General features: G+C 43.7%; 1 protein-coding gene across 2 annotated transcripts in view; it reads left to right on the top strand.

The window, feature by feature from the left end:
* The window catches only part of ghra (growth hormone receptor a), a 31,991-nt gene that overhangs the window by 632 nt on the left and 11,626 nt on the right, over positions 1-19,733 (top strand). For both annotated transcript variants that reach the window (XM_037099232.1, XM_037099230.1), the window contains exon 2: positions 9,912-10,057. In XM_037099232.1, coding sequence (XP_036955127.1) covers positions 9,916-10,057 — 142 coding nt within the window. In that variant the 5' untranslated portion in view covers positions 9,912-9,915. The remainder of the gene's footprint in view (positions 1-9,911; positions 10,058-19,733) is intronic.

Genomic DNA, 19,733 nt, shown 5'->3' with positions numbered 1-19,733 from the left:
TATAGATACATTTTTTTTATGGGTGGGGGGATCACACACATGAATCCCTCTTGGCGTGCAAGTGCTCGACGTAAATGCGCACTTTATCGAAACCGCTGAAAGTTGACGCAAATCCCGCAGCAAGTTTGGGTTGTTTTTTTGTTTTTTGTTTTTTGTTTTCCTTTGCAGAAGCTGCCGGGACACCCGAAGAGTCTTAACACAGCACAGACAGCCGATGCATGTAAAATCCCGGGGGAGACGCAGAAACGACTGGTTTGGAAAATGACACACTCTTTCGACTTGACGCCAGCTCGTGTTGTTGGTCTCTGCCGGGATCGGAATCACTTCACTTGAGCCGTTTTTTTTTGTTTTTTTTTGTTTTTTTTTTACATGTCTGCTTATTTGACTTGCGATGTCATGAGGGGGGGGGCAGCTGTGAGAGGTTCACCACAAGTAAGCAGGTGATGCCAGGTGATGCCTTTTAAAGCTGCTTAATTGGTTTCATCAACAATCAGAACCCACCCAGAGGAATCCCATTCAGTTTCATGTAGACCTTATGCTTTGGGGTTTTGTTTTTTTGTTGTTTTTTTGTGAGGCACTGGGACCAGCTGATGTGTGGGGGTTCCCCCGCTGGATTGTCACCTTCTCCTGCCGGCTTCTTTCTCCCATCACTGATCTGCAGTCAGTGCAGCATGTATGCAGGAGCACCACTGCTCCTCTGCTGTTTTAATTACAGAGCAGATGTGATGAGGCTCACTGTGCACACTTGGTCACCGCAGAGGGCCACGTGCCACAGAGGTGTCATTCCCTCCTCAAGGAAAAAGTCTTGAGCTGTGATTTTGGTCTACAACAGCGTGTCCCGATCCCATTCATCCGTATCAGCTCCGAAACAGTTCTTTTTGCATAGAATCCAGAATGGTTATCATGTATGTTCACTAGATCGCGTCAGTTTCACCAGTCTCATAAAGGACATAAGGTTTTATGGCGGCGCTCGATGAAAATGCTCAAAACAACTTTATCACGGCGAATTTGGTATCGTCGGGATGAATCGTGGATCGAGATAATCAGGAATATCGTCAGGTGTATCATTTGCAGAGGATGTCTAGCTCGCTGACGTGCAGCCCTATACTGGTTTCCTGGTTTGTTTTGACGTGCCTCAGCCATTGTATCTCACACAAAAACAAGTAAAATGGGAGGCGTGTGAATACGGCAGGTTCCAAACTAAAGGTCACCAGCATTTATTTATCCGCTATTTGTTCGGGAGGGACCTTAAGATCCATGATGACTTTTTTACAGATTCTTTAATTGTCTTGTGTGTCCTGTCTTTGACAACATGTAACATTGAAGTGATTCCAGTATGTGAGAGCTTTAAAGTGAAACTCTCGCCAAAAAGCGATCTAGGCTTTATTTGTGAATGTCTATGAGTCAAACATAGGTGTAAAAGCATAATTACAATGAAAGAGGCATTTTTAAGATTTACCATAGTTTCGTTTTCGTGCAAGCTAATTTTCAATGGAGTGCTGGGAAACTCACACGATAGCATCAAAATCGCTATTTTTAAAACACTAAGAGGGCTCGACTCAACATGAAACTTTGCTCCTAGTATCACCAGGGTCTCTACACAGGAACACAAGCATTTAGAACATTGTTTGTGTACACAGAGTTTACTAAAAAGAAGGATTTTGAACAACTCATGTTAGGAGCTGTATCTTCGGCGCGCCATCGTCATGACAAAAAGTGTCGATCCCCGAGTGCGACCCAACAGGAAGGCCTGGGGAATGGTCCAGTGTGAGTTGTTCAAAAACCTTCTCTTCAAAGTTTCATGTTGTGTTGAGCCTTCTTAGTGTTTTAAAATAAAATAGCGATTTTGATGCTAGCATACGAGTGCCCCATGCACTCCATTGAGAATTAGCTTGCCCGAAAACAAAACCTGCGAGATTGTGACCATTGCAAGCCCTTGTTCTGTAAGGCTGCACAGTTTGCCGAAGCACATTTAGTGGGATTTGTTGTTGCAACGGTCGCTCTGCAGAAAGAAATGAGGGACATGCATAATGGCAGCTATTATAATAACCACCAGGTAGCTGAAGTAAGAGATGCTTCGATAGATGAGGCGAGGAGTTTTTTAAAGAGACATTACTTCCTGTCTCAGTAAACACAGCTGTAATGGGCTTTACCCTTTGGCCGCTCAACACTTTGGAAACCATTAGATTTTTTTGCACACATCCATGTGCACTTCAGTGTTGTTGTTGCATGGTCGTCAGGATGTGTGTGTGTGTGTGTGTGTGTGTGTGAGGGAGGATATGGAGCTATGGATGCTGCGCATCTATACTTAGTCCTCAAAAACAACAAGTGGCTTGATAGACCTTTTTTTATTTATTTATTTTATTTGAGATGGGATTGAATTCTAAAATCCTAAAACCAAAATCCAGATTAGTTCCCACGTGACCGTCTGTTCTGATTGGACTGGAATTAATTGTCTCTGATATTACCAACAAGTTATTTTTGGATGCAGTTTTTACTTGGCAGCTTTAGTTTTAATATCTTAGACAAACGGCTGCATGTCCGTGCGTGCACACACGGCGCGTGGAATGCAGAGAGGGTTTTTTTTCCACAAAGATCACTTTTTTTCAGCACACACTTTCTCTGCTCCTGCTCGAGTCCGTCTCTCACTCTTGCACTCTTTACCTTTGCTCGGCCCCGCTCTGATACGCACACTTGATTTTGCACGTGCACGAGCGCTCCCCTCTTTTTCGCTCACCCTCTCGTACACACAGACTGCAGCCGGGGTGTTTGCAGATGTGTGTCCTGATCGGCTTCCAGCGCAAGGCTCGTCCCATGCCAGTGTGCTGACTCTGAGTTTTCCACTCTCTCTTATGAAATAAGAGCAGGACACATTAGAGCCGTCCAGTAGCCAGGTCTGAATGCCTGAGAGCTGCTGCACGCACACGTTAAAAATGCATCCTGCGTCTTGCATGCATACACACACATTCACACACACACACACACACACACACACACACACACACACGCTCTCTCTCTCCTCAACAGGTTAATGATTTCATGTAAATACACCCAGCAGCTGAAGGCCTGTTCGGAGCAGCTGGTGGAGAAGCAGTTTTTATCAGGCCCCGCCAATGTGGACTCTTCCTCCCCAGTGTCTGGTGTAACGTGCAGGCTCATGTTGGAAGTCTGCGGCGTGTTTACTCAGATTCTGTTGATTTTAAAGAAAGAGGTTAGTGGTGAAGGGGGAGGGTCGAGCCAAGGCAGAAAAATCTGTTTACATGATTCTTGTGTAATTATTGAGAGAACAAACAGTGGGACCTCGGACGACTCTGTGCATGTGTACGCTCAAATGTGATTGCGATGAAAGGAAATATGCTCACGTCTGCCACAGTATTTCTTGTCGTACAGTCCTGAAGGATAATCTTTCCCTGATGAGATCGCATGAGTGAAGATGATTCATGAAATTCAGTTGATAATCACATAAATGTGTTTTGTATTTTGGACTTCTTGATTCACCTCATGCGGTTAAATGGCGCATTTAGTTGCTTTAAATCAAGCTGAATTCAGCAATTATGTGTTTGATTTAAAGGTGCAATATGTAAGACTTTAAGTGAAAACATTTGTGAAAGTAAATTTAATATTATCAAGAAGGTAGCATGCTAACCAGCTAGCCCGAGCCTGTGCTAGTGGTACAAACATTTCACCGGTGCGCAGATCTCCCCTTTTTTTTTTTAAAGTGTTTTTTTTTTCTATGGAGCAGTCACTTTCAAGAACTTCAGGTTAAAATTCCAGTGACTACAACTTGTCAGAGGTCCTGCACTTAGCATGACGCTCTTCACAAAAGGCGTGTCAGAGGAGGCAGCAGTTTTAAGTCGGGTGACGTAAGAAATCACAACGTCTGTTTGGAGCAGCGCCAGCTCGTGATGCTCTCACCTTGTTGGTATGTGTGCGTCTGTCTGTGGACGGAGTTCGTCACCGTGATATTGTCACAACCAGCAACCAAACTTCACAGGTGTGTAGCTGAGATCGAACTGGAGGCCGAGCCCAGAGATGGGCGTCGTCCGAGCGAGGTAATGGATCGGAGGCAGGGGTCGGCCCCCTCCCTCAACTCCCCTGACCCACATTAGTAGTCCTGGACACACCTTCACCTTTTGTGTCGAGAGCTACCACAGAAGCAGGTCAGAGTACTTTACCAGGTGTCAACATTCATGAAACTTTCCAGGTGTGTTGACAAGATGATCTTTTATTTTTACGTATGTGGCACCACTACAGGCTAGCTGAGGTGAGCAGCGTCCCCTTTGTTAGTCCAGAGGGATGAGATGTGAGCATCAGGGCATTTGTAGTGACAGGTACTCTGCGATGATTGATAGAGAGGGGATCTGCAGAAAAGACTAAAAGACATGACGAAGAGTACACAGTGAGAGAGCAAGTGATAAGGTAATCAGATCAGATAATGGGAGGCATTGCACTCACACGAATGCATTCAAAGACTCGAAGCACCTTCAACACCTTTAAAGTCCGAGAGATGGCCAATGCAGTCCTGTTCAGACTCGAGGCATACATCAGCCGCTGTCTTTACAGCTGCAGCATCTCTCCAGAGGCCCCGATGAGCCGGAGAAAGCATTAGAAATGCAGCTGATAAAAGGAATGTCACAGGGTCAGCAGCAGCGTGGTCATATACTGTGGGTGTCCCACGCTGTAAAAGGCCCTTAAAGGGAAAGTTCTGAAAAAAAAAAACACCTTTTCACCTCTCGCCTATAGTGTTATTTATCCATGCAGATTGTTTTGTTTGAGTATAATGGATATAATATACATGGCTCTTGGCTTGCGGGACTTGAATATGTCTTTTGTCGTTTCCCTCACTCAAAGTTTAACACCTCATTTTGAGAATTTGCACACTAAATTTTCAGTTGCCGAAGCTTTGAATCGGCCAGCGGTTGACACGTCTGCCAGTGCATCGGTTCATCTCGAGCAGCCCAAAATCACAGTGCTTGACGGGGATAGAGGGAGTTTTGTTTGTGTAGATTTACTTTGCTTTGCTACTCACCTATGCCAGGAGCACCTCTCCCACACTCTCTGCCTGCTTCACACTTCATATCCTTAAGCAGTTGACTTCAATCAGTCACTACCACTGTCTGATATTACTGGAACGAGAGACAAAGAATGAGAAAGTGAAGGAAGATAAAGCTTAAAGCTGTGAGAAAAAACACCCTTGCCTTCTATATATGACTGGCGAGTGTGTGTTCGCGGGAGTGTTACACACCAATTGAGGTTGACAGCCCAGTGAGGGTCGACAATGTAAAGAGAGTCCGTCGCAACATGGGATCATAATCCCATTGAAGGGTGACCTCATTCTTCGGGTGTCAATGTATTATCATGTTAATGAATGTATGATGTCAGTGCTCACTTATTTTGCCCACCAAAAAGTAAACATTGCCTGTTTCCTCGTCTTCCCCATCAGCACCTCAGTCTTCATCTCCTTGCAGACATCGGAGCACGCTTGTTTGTTTTCTTCATAAATCTTTGAATGTCCACACCTCGCAGAATTTGAACATCTTTCTGCTTTTTCTCTGGAGAGACCTCAAACTAAACTTGGACTTGCAACATCGCTCTCAGCGAGTCTGTGTGTGTGTGTGTTTGTGTGTGTGTGTGTGTGTACGCGCGCGCATGCTTTACTTCTGGAGAGCTTCAGAGATCATGTGACCTCTCACCCCCTAACCTTTCTTTGTCTTTGGCTGCACCCTCACACCATCACCACATCTTCTCCTCCCTCCCTCTCTCGTCAGCTCCTTTTAGACAAACACAGATGATTGATAGAGATTTGAGGAAACATGGGAGAGGCATGGTGCTGGCAGTGGGGTGCCAAGACAAGATGTTGCATTTGTGTGTGTGTGTGTGTGTGTGTGTGTGTAGGGCAGAGGTAGTGGGAGGAGGGTTGACCAAAGAGGCCCTTAAATGTTTACGGAGAGGGACCCCAGGAGAGCTTGGCTGAGCCTCCCTCTCTTCTGATTGGCTCAGGCGACTTTCCTGTGAGTCTCGGAGCCTGTAATTGGCTGAGAGAAGGACAGGAATTGGGGAGAGGCGCGCAACGTGCAGGAGATGGAGATGGAGCACTAACCTTGCCAGGGCTTTCACAGACGCTTTCACATGAGAAAAGGGAGGGGAGAGGGACTAATGTTAGGGTTAACATGAGGCCACATGTTGGAGTTGAGGCGCCTTTTGGCCCCCTCTTAGTTTCCTCAACTGATCAGAGAATGTGAGACTTTGGAGGAAAAGACAAAAGAGGAAAGAAAACAAAGCACAACAAAATACTTCAACCTTCCCAGGGTCGTAAAGTGGTTTGGAAGTGCTTGTCAGAGGAGTTCTGAAGTTCAGTCTTAATAATTGGGCTTTAACTTTTGATCCGGGAAAATAAAATCTGTGGACAACATGCAGAAAACGAGCAATGTAAATGGAGCGTTTTAGCCGGGGCCAGAAGAGCCTGCTGCCTGACGGGTCTCTGCCATAAATTCTTGCATTGTATAACTTGGCCTTGCATGGCCTCTAACAAATGGAATTCATCCACACACACACACACACACACACACACACACACACACACACACACACACACACACACACACACTTAACAACTTAATTTTTACATTTTTCAGCTTGTGAATCAGGGAAATGAGTCGTGAGTTTTTTACGAAAACAAGAGATCTCTTCTTTTTGCATTTCTTCTCTTGTTCCTCATGTTTTTGCAGAGATGTATTTGTTTTGACGCCTGCCTGTTAATGCAGATGTTGGTGAAGCTGTTGCTATTTCTGAAGGTATGAAACTCCACTGTCCTTGCTGGCTAATTTCAAAGTCAGCTATAACTGACCACACAATCAAGCGATTTTTCAAAATAACAAAACATTTATGGAGCTTGTAGAAAGGTGCAGAATAAAAGTGGCTTTGTTCCTTTAAAAACATTATAATGATTGAGAATTAAATAATAGTAAACATTTTGTTGGCTCCAAGATGATTAGTTTTGTTTACCTGTGTAGGTATTCTGACAGCTGCATCAATCTTCTTACAAGGTTCGTCAGACAGTAGTTTAACGACATTGGTATCAAGTCTTGGTAGTTGCCAGCAGGGGTGTAAATCAAAAAGTTTCATCACAATACGATATAATATCAGTTCTTTGGACAACGATCCAGTATTAACTGTCACCACACCATTTCACTGGGATTCCAAACAAGGGCCTGCGAACGATTTAAGATGATATCATATGCCCGTTCAATGCAATCACTGAAATGGTATCAACTCACAAAACGCACCTAAAAGAGACGAACTGACAGTTGACATTTTAATGAAAAGAAAGTACTGTTTTGAAAGGAGCTGTGCATGGAGGGACACAGACGTGCCATGAGAAATTCAAAGTAAAGGCGCACCTTATCCATGGCGGCAATATGAATCATTATTTTCACTTTGCATTGATGCTACTGGATCGTTGATGAATCGATACATTGATCGGAATCCGTGTATCGCTAAACCCCTAGTTGCCAGTTTGTGGGACAAAAATTGTCTTCTACTGTATGCACCCAGCATACTATACTGCCCTAATGTCGGCTAGCTAGTGTTAGCGATGTTAACGTGAGCTGGCTAACGTTAGCAACTTGAATGTTATCTAGCGCAACAGACCGGCAGCCATGTGAGGCTGCAGATGATCCAAACAACAGCAGTGTTGCGACGTGAGCGCAGTTTTCCGAGAGAAATGGAATGCAACATCTTTAAAGGAATATAGGCAGAATAACTCAAGCTTGTGTTTTGAGTGCTTTAATTTATCTTTATCGAAACCATCAGTACAAAAGAAAAAGTCGCAGTACAGACTAGGCTATGAAAACTCATCAGATGTTCCAAAAAATGTGAATATGCAGAGATTTTTAATTTCACAAGATGTCTCCTGAGGTCTGTTGCAGTGTATGTGTGCAGCAGGAGCAGGTTTCCTCATCACACTCGTGTATGCTGAGTGATGGACCAGGACTGGCCTCCAAACTATTAGTGATGTCACAATCACCCCCTTAAAATCAGATTATCATTGAGCACATAGAAAAGCATGCACTCCACAGATGAGCCTGCAAAACCACCTTCTGGTGTCAGACTCGGCACATGCATCGTTCAAGACACATTCAGCTGGAGGAAGAAGAAGAAAACCATACTTATGACCGGAGGGAGGACTTTGAATCTGCAGTGAATCTTATCCACAGTAACTGGATGGCTGGCGTTACCCTAAATCTGTGCTTGATATGTGCTGCTATATGAACACTCCTCCTCCAGCCCTATCCATGTTTGTCAGTCCTGAAAATGTGCCCGAATTGGCCACATTGTTGCTCAGTAGCTGTCACTCTGTATGAATGTAAAAATGCCGGGAATGCTTCCTGTTTCTAGGCACGGAGCCCGAAAACGTATTTTCCCGTAAAAAACAAGAGAATTTGATACGTTATACAGCTCACTAGTCATACGGCATGAAGATCCCTCTGACCTCAGATTACTTCAGAAGTGTGTGGGGAGGGGGGAACACTGGCAGCGTCGCCCTCAGAAACACAGTCTCCATGCTCAGGGCTGCTGGCAGCCCAGTGAAGTTGCGGAGACGCAGCTGTAAATAGCCAAGGGTGCGGACAGAAAGTTTGGCCTATATTTAGAGGTTGAACTGGACTGGTAAGAGTTTGTCCGCCAGCTTATAGACCAGAAAGTTGTTTGTTCTATAGTAATCAGGTTGAGGGGGGGGGACAAAAAAACTGGTGATCTGGATATCAAAATCTGGTAGGGTTGAGAGAGGCGGTCATCACATTATCTGTGTGAAAGGTTCTGTTGGGAAATTCGAGTCTAGTTTGTAGAGGAGGGTGAGTGTTGATGTGTAGGTGGGGTACACATGCTGCAGCATGTGGAAATGATTTAAGTTTTTCCGATTTCAGAAGCTCAAAGCTGCTGTAATCGATATTCCTGTATCGGCAATTGAATGAAATGGTCGTATGTATATTGTGAAGTTATAAATCGTCGCCAATTTTTTTAAATTTATTTATTTATATATTTTTTTTTATTTTTAGTGTTGCTGTTTCGGTTATACAGCCCACACCTTTCATCCCCTCACCGCGAGGGATGCGGGAAAAGTTTTATTCTTGGATTGCCAGCAATCTCCTCGAATCTCTGGCAGGAATAAATTTGTTCTCTCAGCGCTAGTTGGGTGACGTTTGCCTCCACAGGGACAGAAACACGGCGGTTGCAAAACACAAGTGGTCCGTGGCCGTTCAAAGACTTAAGGATTATCTCAGTAAAATTTGAAAAATAATTGATTCTCTAGCTCCTTCTTTGTCTTCATCTTTTATTCTTTGGCGTCCTCTGTCTTCTTTTTCTTTGTTTTCTTCTTCTTCTTTAGCTAGTGTTGTGTTTACAGCTTGTTTCAGCTGCCCCAGATTCGGGGGAAAAAAAGTGCTTTTTAGTTATCGTACTTTTGATAAAATAGTGACGTGAGTGAGTCGTGTGACATGGACGGGTGTTGCTGAGTCAGAGATCTGACCTGGCATCACCTGATTGAAGGTTGAAATACTGTGATATTTCATTCATTATAACTTGAAATGAGAAAATAATTTCTGTGTCTGTTTTGTGCGTACTGTACTGGGAAAAAACAGGCTTCATCCGTTCGACTCTTCGAAATGCTGCAGCAGTGACCCAGCATGATAATTAATTGTGACATGCTCCGTGTTAGGTTTCACATGCACCAGCTGAAAATAAATGGCACCCACAGTTTGTGTTCACAAGCCGGAGAGAGAGAAAGAAAGAAAGAAAGGGGGAGGAAGAGGGAGGTAGAAAGGTTTTTTTTCACATGGACATGTCATCATGGAGTCCAGCTGATAATTATAATCACTGTGTCTCTGTCCCTTCCTGTCATTCTCCCTTCACAGCATCATGTCAGTCTCGTCGTCGTCGTCGTCGTCCTCCTCCTCCTCCTCCTCCACATCCAATCTCCTGCTCCTTCTCCTGGTTTCCTCCCTGGATTGGCTGTCCACTCGGGGATCTGCGCTGGCGATGGACCACATGACATCATCAGGTAGGTTACTGCCGTTTTCTTAACAGGGAGAAAATGCACCGATAAGAGAGCAGACAGTCCACCCGTCTCGCTACGTGGCCCTCATCAAACATTAACAAATGTGATTTTTAGGACCTGCGCACGGCACGCTGTTGACACTCGTTATCGCGTCTTATGTCAGACATCAGTTGCAGAATGCCGTGTTTGCTCAGATACATGTGGAAATGTTCGCCATTGAGCAAACGCCACCCTTTCCTGGTTTGGCTTGTCAAACAGGCTGCTGATCAATAGAGCGAGGGTAAATACATGGCTGGGGCTTTCTCTGTCAAAGTCCAGGGACAGGACGACGCAGGATGTTCAGCCAGCTAATCCAGCTGACGCTGAACTATCTGGAACAATTAGGTGAAAGCATGCTGCGGCTGAGAAGAAAAGCCAAACATGAGTATTGACATAGTCTTACCACTTGAAATTCCCGAACAGTTGGTCTCTACGTGGTCTCTGATACTGGATACTCAAGAGTCCCCCGTTCACAAAACTACCTTGAGAGTGATGATTTGTCATCTCCCTGTAATGGCCGAAGCCGCTGCAGCTGGAATGAGGTGACAGTGTGCAGCCCTGCAACCTTAGCCAAAAGATTCTTGTTTATTTAAAGTCTGCCGATGCTGGGACAGCACACGAAAACCCTCACAGCCAAGATTCAGCAGCTGCCACGAGCCGATCAATGCTGCTGTAGACTTAGTCTCTGAACTTCTTGAAATGAAAATGTGTCTGTCTGTCATTTGGTTTTGCTGTGTCTGCATTCCAGGGCTTCATATTAGGAGGGGCGTCTATGTCTGGATGTGGGATAAGACACTGTTGTCTAAAAACACTTTTATTTTTAATGGGCTTTGTTCAGTTTGCACAAAGTTATGTTATGAATTGACTTGTTTTACTTGTGGATTTAAGGAGTCTCACGTTTTTGGTTTTGGTAAGGATTACAGTGAGCTAAACTAAATGCAATTAATGAAAAATAAATAGATAGATAAATAAATGATTGAATGAATAAATAAATAAAAATACCAGCCTACCGGAATGCCTTTGGGACATTGGCTAAAATCTAACATCAAACAGTACTGACAAAATGTTTTTTGATTGCCAAAAAACTATTGTGATAATTGGTTAATCATTGAAGTCTTCAAGCAAATATATTAAAAATACCTTGTTAATATCATATTTAAATGTGTTAATTATTTAAATTGGCAGCGATGCACATTACATGAGACCAATATCAGTCAATTTGTGTTAGGGTTAGGGTTTTAACAGTGTCATCGAATTATACAAAGTAAATTGCTTTCATGGACTTGCAATGCACGATATCTACATTTTGATACAGTCGGAAAGGGGCAAGCAACTTTACAGTCAGCTTGTGACCTGCCAATGAACACAGACAGGAGGAAATACAAGAAAAATTAGTGCATCGTGCAATATAAGGTTCGCTCTCCAAGAGGAGGGAAAGCTGAGATTTAACACAACAAATTTGTGGAAGCTGCGGAATGTGAAATTGTACATCTTTCCTCACCACATCTGAGGCGTTCTTACCCTCAGGTACACATAAACTCCAAGTTATAAACTTCTTTTTAAAATACAAACATGTCAAATTATAGGTGATCTTATAGCCTCAGATATGAAAAGCAAGTTCTCAGTATCCGCTTAAAAATGTACATGTTGTGCATCCATATAATTTAGTTTGGTTTTGCTTCAATTTTCTTTCTTTCTTTTTTTTCATTTCAACTGCTCTAAGTATCCTTCATCTCCACTTATAGAAGCATCCGTTTTTTGCCTGCACTTAACAGGCACTGAAACTATTTGGCAACACGATGAAAAGTCGTCCTTGCATGTGCACCCCAGAAACATTCACACAGTGCACGTGCACACTGAACTTGAGCAGTGAGCCGGGCGGCATTTGGCCTGGATGATCTCCAGACGCTCTCGGTCAGTCTGTTTGCTGCAGCACCTGTTGCTGGAACAGAGCAGCACGCGTGTCACCTGGAGAAACACTGGGCCAATTTTGGCTGGCCATTTCAGTTGCCACTAGTCGAGCCTCGGTTATTTTTATTATCTAAGCAACTCAAACAGTCGGAACACATTTGATGTAGCTGACATTTAATGCATGTTTTTTTCTGGGTTTGATTTACATAAGTAGACATATTTTTTTCTGACAGTGACTAATCATTCTTGTGATTCTGCGATATTTTCAAGGCGTCCTGTCAGTAACATTGTTTGGCACCTCATTAGGGCACCTCTTATTTCTTTGTGGGGGTTTAGAGTAGGGTAGGGCGACGACTGCTGAACTGGCATGTGACGATGTCAACAGTGAAACATTGTGATGGACGTCGTATTTTACAAATTTGAGGCTTCCTGTCCCCTCAGCGTAAGGCAGAAGTTGCTTATTAGCTCACCACTAGCTGTTGTTGTTTCCCATCATTGCTCTGACATGAATCTCCAACTGTCTCACCCTGCAGAGGACACTCCCGTTACCACCAACATACACCCCCCCACCACATGTCTGTAACTTAGCTTTGTTCATATCATCATATCATGCGTATGAGGCTTTTGCATAAAACAACATTGGCAGACTAGCCGAGGAAGCTAAGCTAAGAAAACTGTGTATGAAAGGGCCTCCCCACATATCACAAACAGCAACAGCTCTTGGCCTGCAGCAATTCTGAGGGGACAGTTTAATTGGTCTCTGTGGTGGGGAGCCTTTCGAATCTCGATGTTATGAAGCTCAGGGATTAGTAGTGGTCATCGATGATGTCTGTAAGCCATCGGCGATGGACGATGGTATCGTTCATCAGGTCAACCCTAGTTTAGAGGAGAGAAGCTGTAAATATTACCACTGGCATCTACGTGAGAGTGCAAGCTCATCGTGTCTTCTTCTGCCAAGTTTAGACCAAGTCCACACCCTTCTCCTTTTCTGGCTTAGGTCAGAATAATTTGTTGTCCAGTCTGCTGGTTTTTTAAAATGCAAGAAGTCAAAGCTTCACCGGTTGATAATTGGTTACATTTTGGGGAAAACAGATAAATCAGTGGGCTGATTTGGCACAGAAGTTTGGTTTTAGGGCATTGGCTCGAATGCCATGTGGTGTGAACATATTGTTCTTTCTGTCTTGCTGTTTTTAATGTTGAAAACCATTTTGGCTTTTCCTAGTGAAGTACTTCTGGTGCCAGTGGTGGTACCAAAGCAGCCAAATTATTATGTTTCACAGATTTTGGGTTTAAATCAACCCAGATTGTTTTTCTTTAGGAGAGTCATTTGGTCTTAAGTGTATCCAAGCCATCCCATTTGGACTAAGCAATCATGGCCAGAAGCCATTTTGGCATTCTGTTAAGTAATTTACGACTTCAATAGTTTTTTAGCTGTTTGTCATAAATTCTCCGTTAGTGCTATGCCTTTAAGTCATGGTGTTGTTGCACTTTGTGATGAGGAGAGGCCAGGAAGCAGCCTGGGTATGGTAAGTGGTTTTCTTGTTTAGTTTGGCGTTACTGAGTCAGAATCATAGCTCAGAATGAGCGCGTCTTGATAAGGCACAGCCACAGCTATGTGATAACGTGAAAACTAGATTGGTTACATGATGTATTTAAAATGGGGCAACAAAGCGCCCAACATTTTGATAAGAGTCACACATTGACACCTTATTTCAGCACAGCTTTTCTTCATTTTATCACATTTTATGACATTACATTTGTAAAAGTTTACTTTTTTCCTGTCACAACGCTGTGCTTTTGTTCTTGTTAGGCTTAGGCACGAAAGTCACTTGATGAGGGTCAGAACAACATTTTTGTGTCATGTTTTGGATTAAACTACTTGTTTTAGATGCCACAAACACATGCCTGTCTTAAATATACATCTTTTCGTTGCAACAAACACAGCTGACATATTCCCAGAGGTCGTCTTAAAAATATCCAGCTGCTTACAAATGTTGAAACACAGTCTCAAACCATGGTCAGTGGTTCCACCCCCCATTCTCTTCATTCCCAAGACATGGAAGTGAGTTAATAAAGATGTAATGTGAAGGTAATATGACATGTTTTTTAACATATCTGTGATTTGCAGAAATGTTCCCAACATTTCATCCTTCCCGGCGACCCTGGAAATCTCTACAAAATGAATGGACAGTTGTTATTTTGTGTGTTTACTTCCATTCTGCCAAATGGTTGCAACAGTGTTCAAACTCGGTGAAATCTGTAAGTTTTACTGGAGGCCAGAGCTTTACGAGAGGGACAAAAGAAGTCGGTGAACGCAGCTAAACGTGATTAAAACTCATCTGTGAGCAATTCTGCCTGACTTTCATCGACAGTTGTGGTTGTTTCACGGTGAAGACTTCAACTCCCATGATCCCACACTTGCTTTGATTCTAATAGAGATCACAAGTGCAGAAATGACATGCGTTTGGAAAGTATTGTGTCAAGCAGATGTGACTTCCTCCTGCACAGTTATCACTGGCAGACCGTGAGCTGTGTCAGCTCTCACTTCTGACTCTTCATATGTTCTAAATGGAGATTGCCGACGCCTGCACTCCAACAAGTGATTTTGAGTCTTCCCATTTTAACAAAATAGTCTCAGTCTATCTTGCTGCTAAACCAGAAATCAGTGTGCTGCTATATGGGACGGATATGACTGTATCATAGCATACAAGCAAAAAAAAAAAACAGGTGTCTGAGCTGTACCGTAAATTAATTAGTAAACCGCGCCAAGCTTTTGAGCTCTATGTCTTTGCCCTCAGGCTTTTTGACTTTGTATTTGTTCACAGGCTGTAGCGAATGGCTTTATCTCCGCTGGGTTTACATTACCTCCCTGATAAGACTCTCAGACAAACCCGCTGATAGGCGAGCCATCAAACATTCAGACTGGTCTGCCTCCTCCTCTCGTTAAGATAGCCCGCGGTGATCCATCCCCGGTCCTCCTCAACAACCGCTAAAACATCTGTAAACACGAAGCAGCCACTGATAGCACGAGCAAACACACGCAGTCTGTGCCTTTTCTCATGCTTATACCCCTGTTTGAACTCCAGTCCTGACACCTGCCTCCTGTACTCTCTGAATGTCTTTATCAAATGTCTCATTAAATCATTGAATCTTGTTGATCAGGTCAGTAACAGTAAACATTGCCCTTCCCGGGTTGCTTAAAACGGCTCTGTTGTTCTACTCTGGGATCTAATAGAGCCTTCCTGAAATTCTGCGGGCTCCTCGTTTTATGTCCGTTGTCGAGCCAGCCACATAACAAGCCCAGAGTAGACGTTCGGAGATGCTCCTATATATTTAAAGGCTTACCAGAGCGATTATAGCCAGGCGTTTGTCTTCATCCGTCCTCACACACAAACACACACACGTCCCCCCCCCCCCCAGCATTTCCTGAGTGGCTGTCTGTGTGTCTCAGGAGGACTTGTTCCTCAGGCCCGTAAATTGATCTCAGCTTAGTGAGGCTGTGTGCTCGACCACAGAGGTGGCAACCAGTGGTAGAAGCACAGAGGTTTGGTTTTCATCTGGCAGTTACATCTGCTTCATAAAACACACAGTCGGCGTCCAGGCCCCGAGCAGCGAACTTGGGGCCGTGTACGGGATGTGGTGTCTGTAATGTCGAGTTTTTAAAGGTTTATAAGCATTAGTGTGGACTGACGAGTATTACAGAAAAAAGTCACAGAGAGGCAACGTGAAACTCGAACTTTCTTAAGTAAGAACGTAGACGAGGAAGTGGAAGGGACTTGCCGTGCTGCTGGATTCTCTCACACATCAGCGTCTGATTGTTGCTGATTGGGCTATTTTGTCGACTGTTCTGCGACTTAAAAGTCGCAAAAGTTTCCCTCCGTCATTGCAGCACCTTTCTCTGATTGGCCACCGACCAATCACCAGTGGAGCTAAATCGGACCGTCTGTGATTTTGTTATCAAGGTATCTTTCAGGTGATTGTTTCAGCAATCATCGTTCCGTATAATTTCCTCTATACATTAACGGAAGCGCTGTTGACGGTGGAATGCCTCCACTATAGACACAGCAGAAAACCCTGCTTACCTTCCCAAAAGCACTGAATAAGTAAAGATGAGGTTAAAGAAGCATAAAGGAGAAATGGTTACGATGACATTGCAGAAGTCTATTTAAGCCTTTTGTCGACTGTACAATGTAAGACACCACTGACATTTTATATTGGTTTCCTATACTAATCTGTCATTTTTGCTATGCTAATGATCTTGTCTGCCAGCGGCCACAAAATCTCCCAGGAAATTGAAGCTGGCAGTGGTTTTATCCACTTTCACATATCCAATTTAGTCTTAATAAATGATTAACCTTTTTTTTTTTTCCTTGTTGTTGGTCATTGCTACTAACAGACAAACAGGCGCCAACAGCAATACCACCCGGAAAGGTGAGAATAGACAGCGAAGGGTCAGACGCCCCCTCTCATCTTTACTCCCTCTCACTTGGACATAATTTGACATAACTAAGCCAATCCTGAGGGCTGTAATGCTATTAGAGGAGATTAGCATCATTAGTTCTGCCTAATAAATCGCTGGGACCAGAAAGAGCTGACTGGGTCAGTGCATGGTTAACGCACAGCAGATTGTGGCCGACTAGACTTCAAAGCTGCGAGCTCTGATAGGAGTCATGAGGATCAGATGGTGCGAGCGATTGTCCCAAACGTTGCTCGGGGAGAAAAGCCATAGGTCCTGTTGTGTAACTGGGAGGAAAGGCAGAACGTATTCGAGGAATCTGGACAATGGCGCTTTGATATTCTTTGTCGGTTTTTGTTTTGAAGGTGTAAGTTCAATGCTTGTGTTCACTTGTGTGCGTCCGTGCGCTCGAGTGTGAGAATGCCTGTGTGTGTTGGCAGTTATTTATATCACCTGTTTACATTCCCCTGTTTGTATCTTGTTGCAGTATCTCACCTTTCTCCCCCTCTCTTCTGGCCCACTTCTCGCCGCCTTCTCCGGCTCCCTAGAATGCCACATTGCCTCCTGGCTTGACATTTAACCTCCACTGTTAAGCCCTCGAGCTTGGTTTTATTATTTTTTTTTCTTGCCCCCCTCCTTCAAAATACGAAACACATTTGTATAAATATGAAAGTAGGGAAAAAAGAGGAATTGTGAAATCACTTTTCGGCCCTCTTGTCATTACATCTCATCTGGTCGTTCTTTCTCTTTCCCGTTCCCCTCGGAAGACAAATGATCCGTCCACTGCACACACATTAACACTTCTACCAGTGTGTGTTGCAGATATGTGCATGCGCGCGTCTGTGTGTGTGTGTGTGTGTGTGAACAGGCGGTGGAGCAGGGACATAATGTAGGACTTGGCGTGTGCAGACTGACAGGCACTTTTACTCTTAGCACAGCATTAGAGCGAGCTGCCAGTTTCTCCATCTGGTTAACAGAAATACACACACACACACACACTCACTCAAGACTTATGCCAATGTGGATCATCTGGCACATGTTGTGCAATGGCAGTCAGAAGCTGGAGCTGAACAGTAGTTCCCTATAAGTACGCCTAACTGTTTAAAAGCTGCGTCTGCCTCGTCAAGAGACATGAAGCAACACGACAGCTTTACCTTAAAAAAATGTTATACTTAACCCTTCCTGCTGGATTAAATTGAGGCTTGCGGCCGCAATTTGGCTTTGATTGCCTTGTTATTGTGTTTTCCGTGTTCGTAGAAAGCAGAGTACAGGCTATGTAGGTGAAGTGAGCGAGGACAACAGGTTGTACTGTTCAGCCAGCCGCCCCTGTGTGTGTTCTTCTCAAGATAAGGGCAATCAAATCAATTATGTGCTAATGCCAGGCCGAAGAGACACTTTTCGAGCCCATGTTCCTAATGTTCATGTGTCTTTCTGTTAGCGTGTAAAAGCTGGATAAAGTCACTTGGTGAAAAACCTGCACACAAACGGTGCACACAATAAGTAAGAGATGATCAGGTTCATTTATGTGATGCTTTCAAAATGAAACAAAATTGTGCAAAAGTGCTTCACACTCAGGAAACCAACTGCAAACACGCAGGTTGGCTGTTCACGGCTCTGCAAACCACTATGCACAGTTGTACGTGTCGCAGGCTACGTATTGTTTAGACATTTCTAGAAAATGTGTCACATTTTAACTGACTTTAATGACCAGAGGTGGGGGGGATGGGGCAGGAGTTACAGACGAGATGGCTGACAAGCTAGTGACCGCAGTTCGATACTGCATTTCAATATTTTATAAGTGTGAGTCAGGTGGACATTGTTAACGAGGGACCATGCTGTTTCAACATTTGTAAGTGTGACAGTAGTGGATGTTTTTAATGAGACCTCTGTGTAATGTTTAATGAGAAGTCCGGATGTCTTCAACTGGATTTATGGCAGCAGAACCAGGTGTTTTCAACGAAAGTTGAACCATAGGCACAGAGTTGACACAATATGAAATTGATATTTGAACCCAAAGAAAAAAGAAATGTTAAGTTTCAATATATCCATTGTTTGCATGGCATTGTGTACACTGACCACATTTTTTCTGGTGATTGGATCCCTCTGCACTCATTTCAGGCATGAAATACCAGAGTTTCAGTAGTCAAGTCTGTGGAAATGCCTAGCTTTAGATGCAATTCTACATTTAAAAAGGTCTAAATTTCTCAGCTGAGTTTGTCTCATAGAGTTAATTCATCATCACTCAATCACACGCATATTCCACATATCTAGAGTGTGGTCTGATGTGGCTGTGGAAGATGGAAGTTTTATTAATCCTGAAAGTTTTGTGTTATCCAGCATTTAATGTCCTCAAGTTTCTCTGTCAGTGTGCTGTGCTGAGCTCAGTTGCAAAATATCAGTGAAACACATAACTTAGTTTATCTGAATAACAGGTCAAATTGATTTTGTGCCTGCCAGTAACTGTTTCCAGCTGTAGCATGCACAAAGAGAAAAGTAAAGGACCCACGACTGAACCCTGAGGGATGCCATTGACAATGATAGCTGGGACAGATAATGGGTCTCTTCCAGAGGCTGTGAAGTTTCTGGATCGGAACAGTTTTTTGAGTCATGAGTCATGTCTAAAGCTGTTCAAAATTACAATATGCTCTGATTTAAAAACAGCACTTTTGCATTAAATTGCAGGGGAAATATGTCCCCCACTATTTGTCTGTTATAGGCTGAGGTAAATTTTCATTAACTATGTATTTGATTTACAGTCAAAGAAATCCCACATTCACTCCCTCTGTTGCCATCATGTTTCTCTCTCCTCCTTCTCTCTCCTCACAGCAGCCTTTTGAAGCGTAACTAACCTCAGCACTAACTTAAATCCACAAATGAGCCGGAAAAGGTGGTAATTCATAGCGTCATAGCCGTCATTTCCCCTGCGCTCCTCATGATAGTGCAGCGTGTCACAATACGGTGACTGATAAAACCCGGTCGCACCTTTCTCCGTGCCTTTTTAGTGCTGTTTGCCAGATGGCGCTCGCGCCTGGGAGAAGGGTGCTTTATTTAGTCTTTTTAGTGGATTTTAAACCTTAATGGCTAAAGCTGACATTGAGGTAGATAAGTGGTTTCCTAGCTCCTCCGTATGGACTGATGAAGACAGGATGTGAAGCTAAGAGCTGTTTATCAGTCTCAGCTGCACACACAGCGCACAAGGACCAACGGATACATTGTGGACAGCCAGGATCAACGCACACACATGCACGATTATGTTTCTTCTTCCAGCCAGAG

Source organism: Acanthopagrus latus, chromosome 5 (assembly GCF_904848185.1).
Source record: "Acanthopagrus latus isolate v.2019 chromosome 5, fAcaLat1.1, whole genome shotgun sequence".
In the NCBI taxonomy this organism is placed as follows: domain Eukaryota; kingdom Metazoa; phylum Chordata; class Actinopteri; order Spariformes; family Sparidae; genus Acanthopagrus; species Acanthopagrus latus.
The sequence above is the reverse complement of the archived record's forward strand: the minus strand, read 5'-3'. Positions and strand labels throughout refer to the sequence as shown.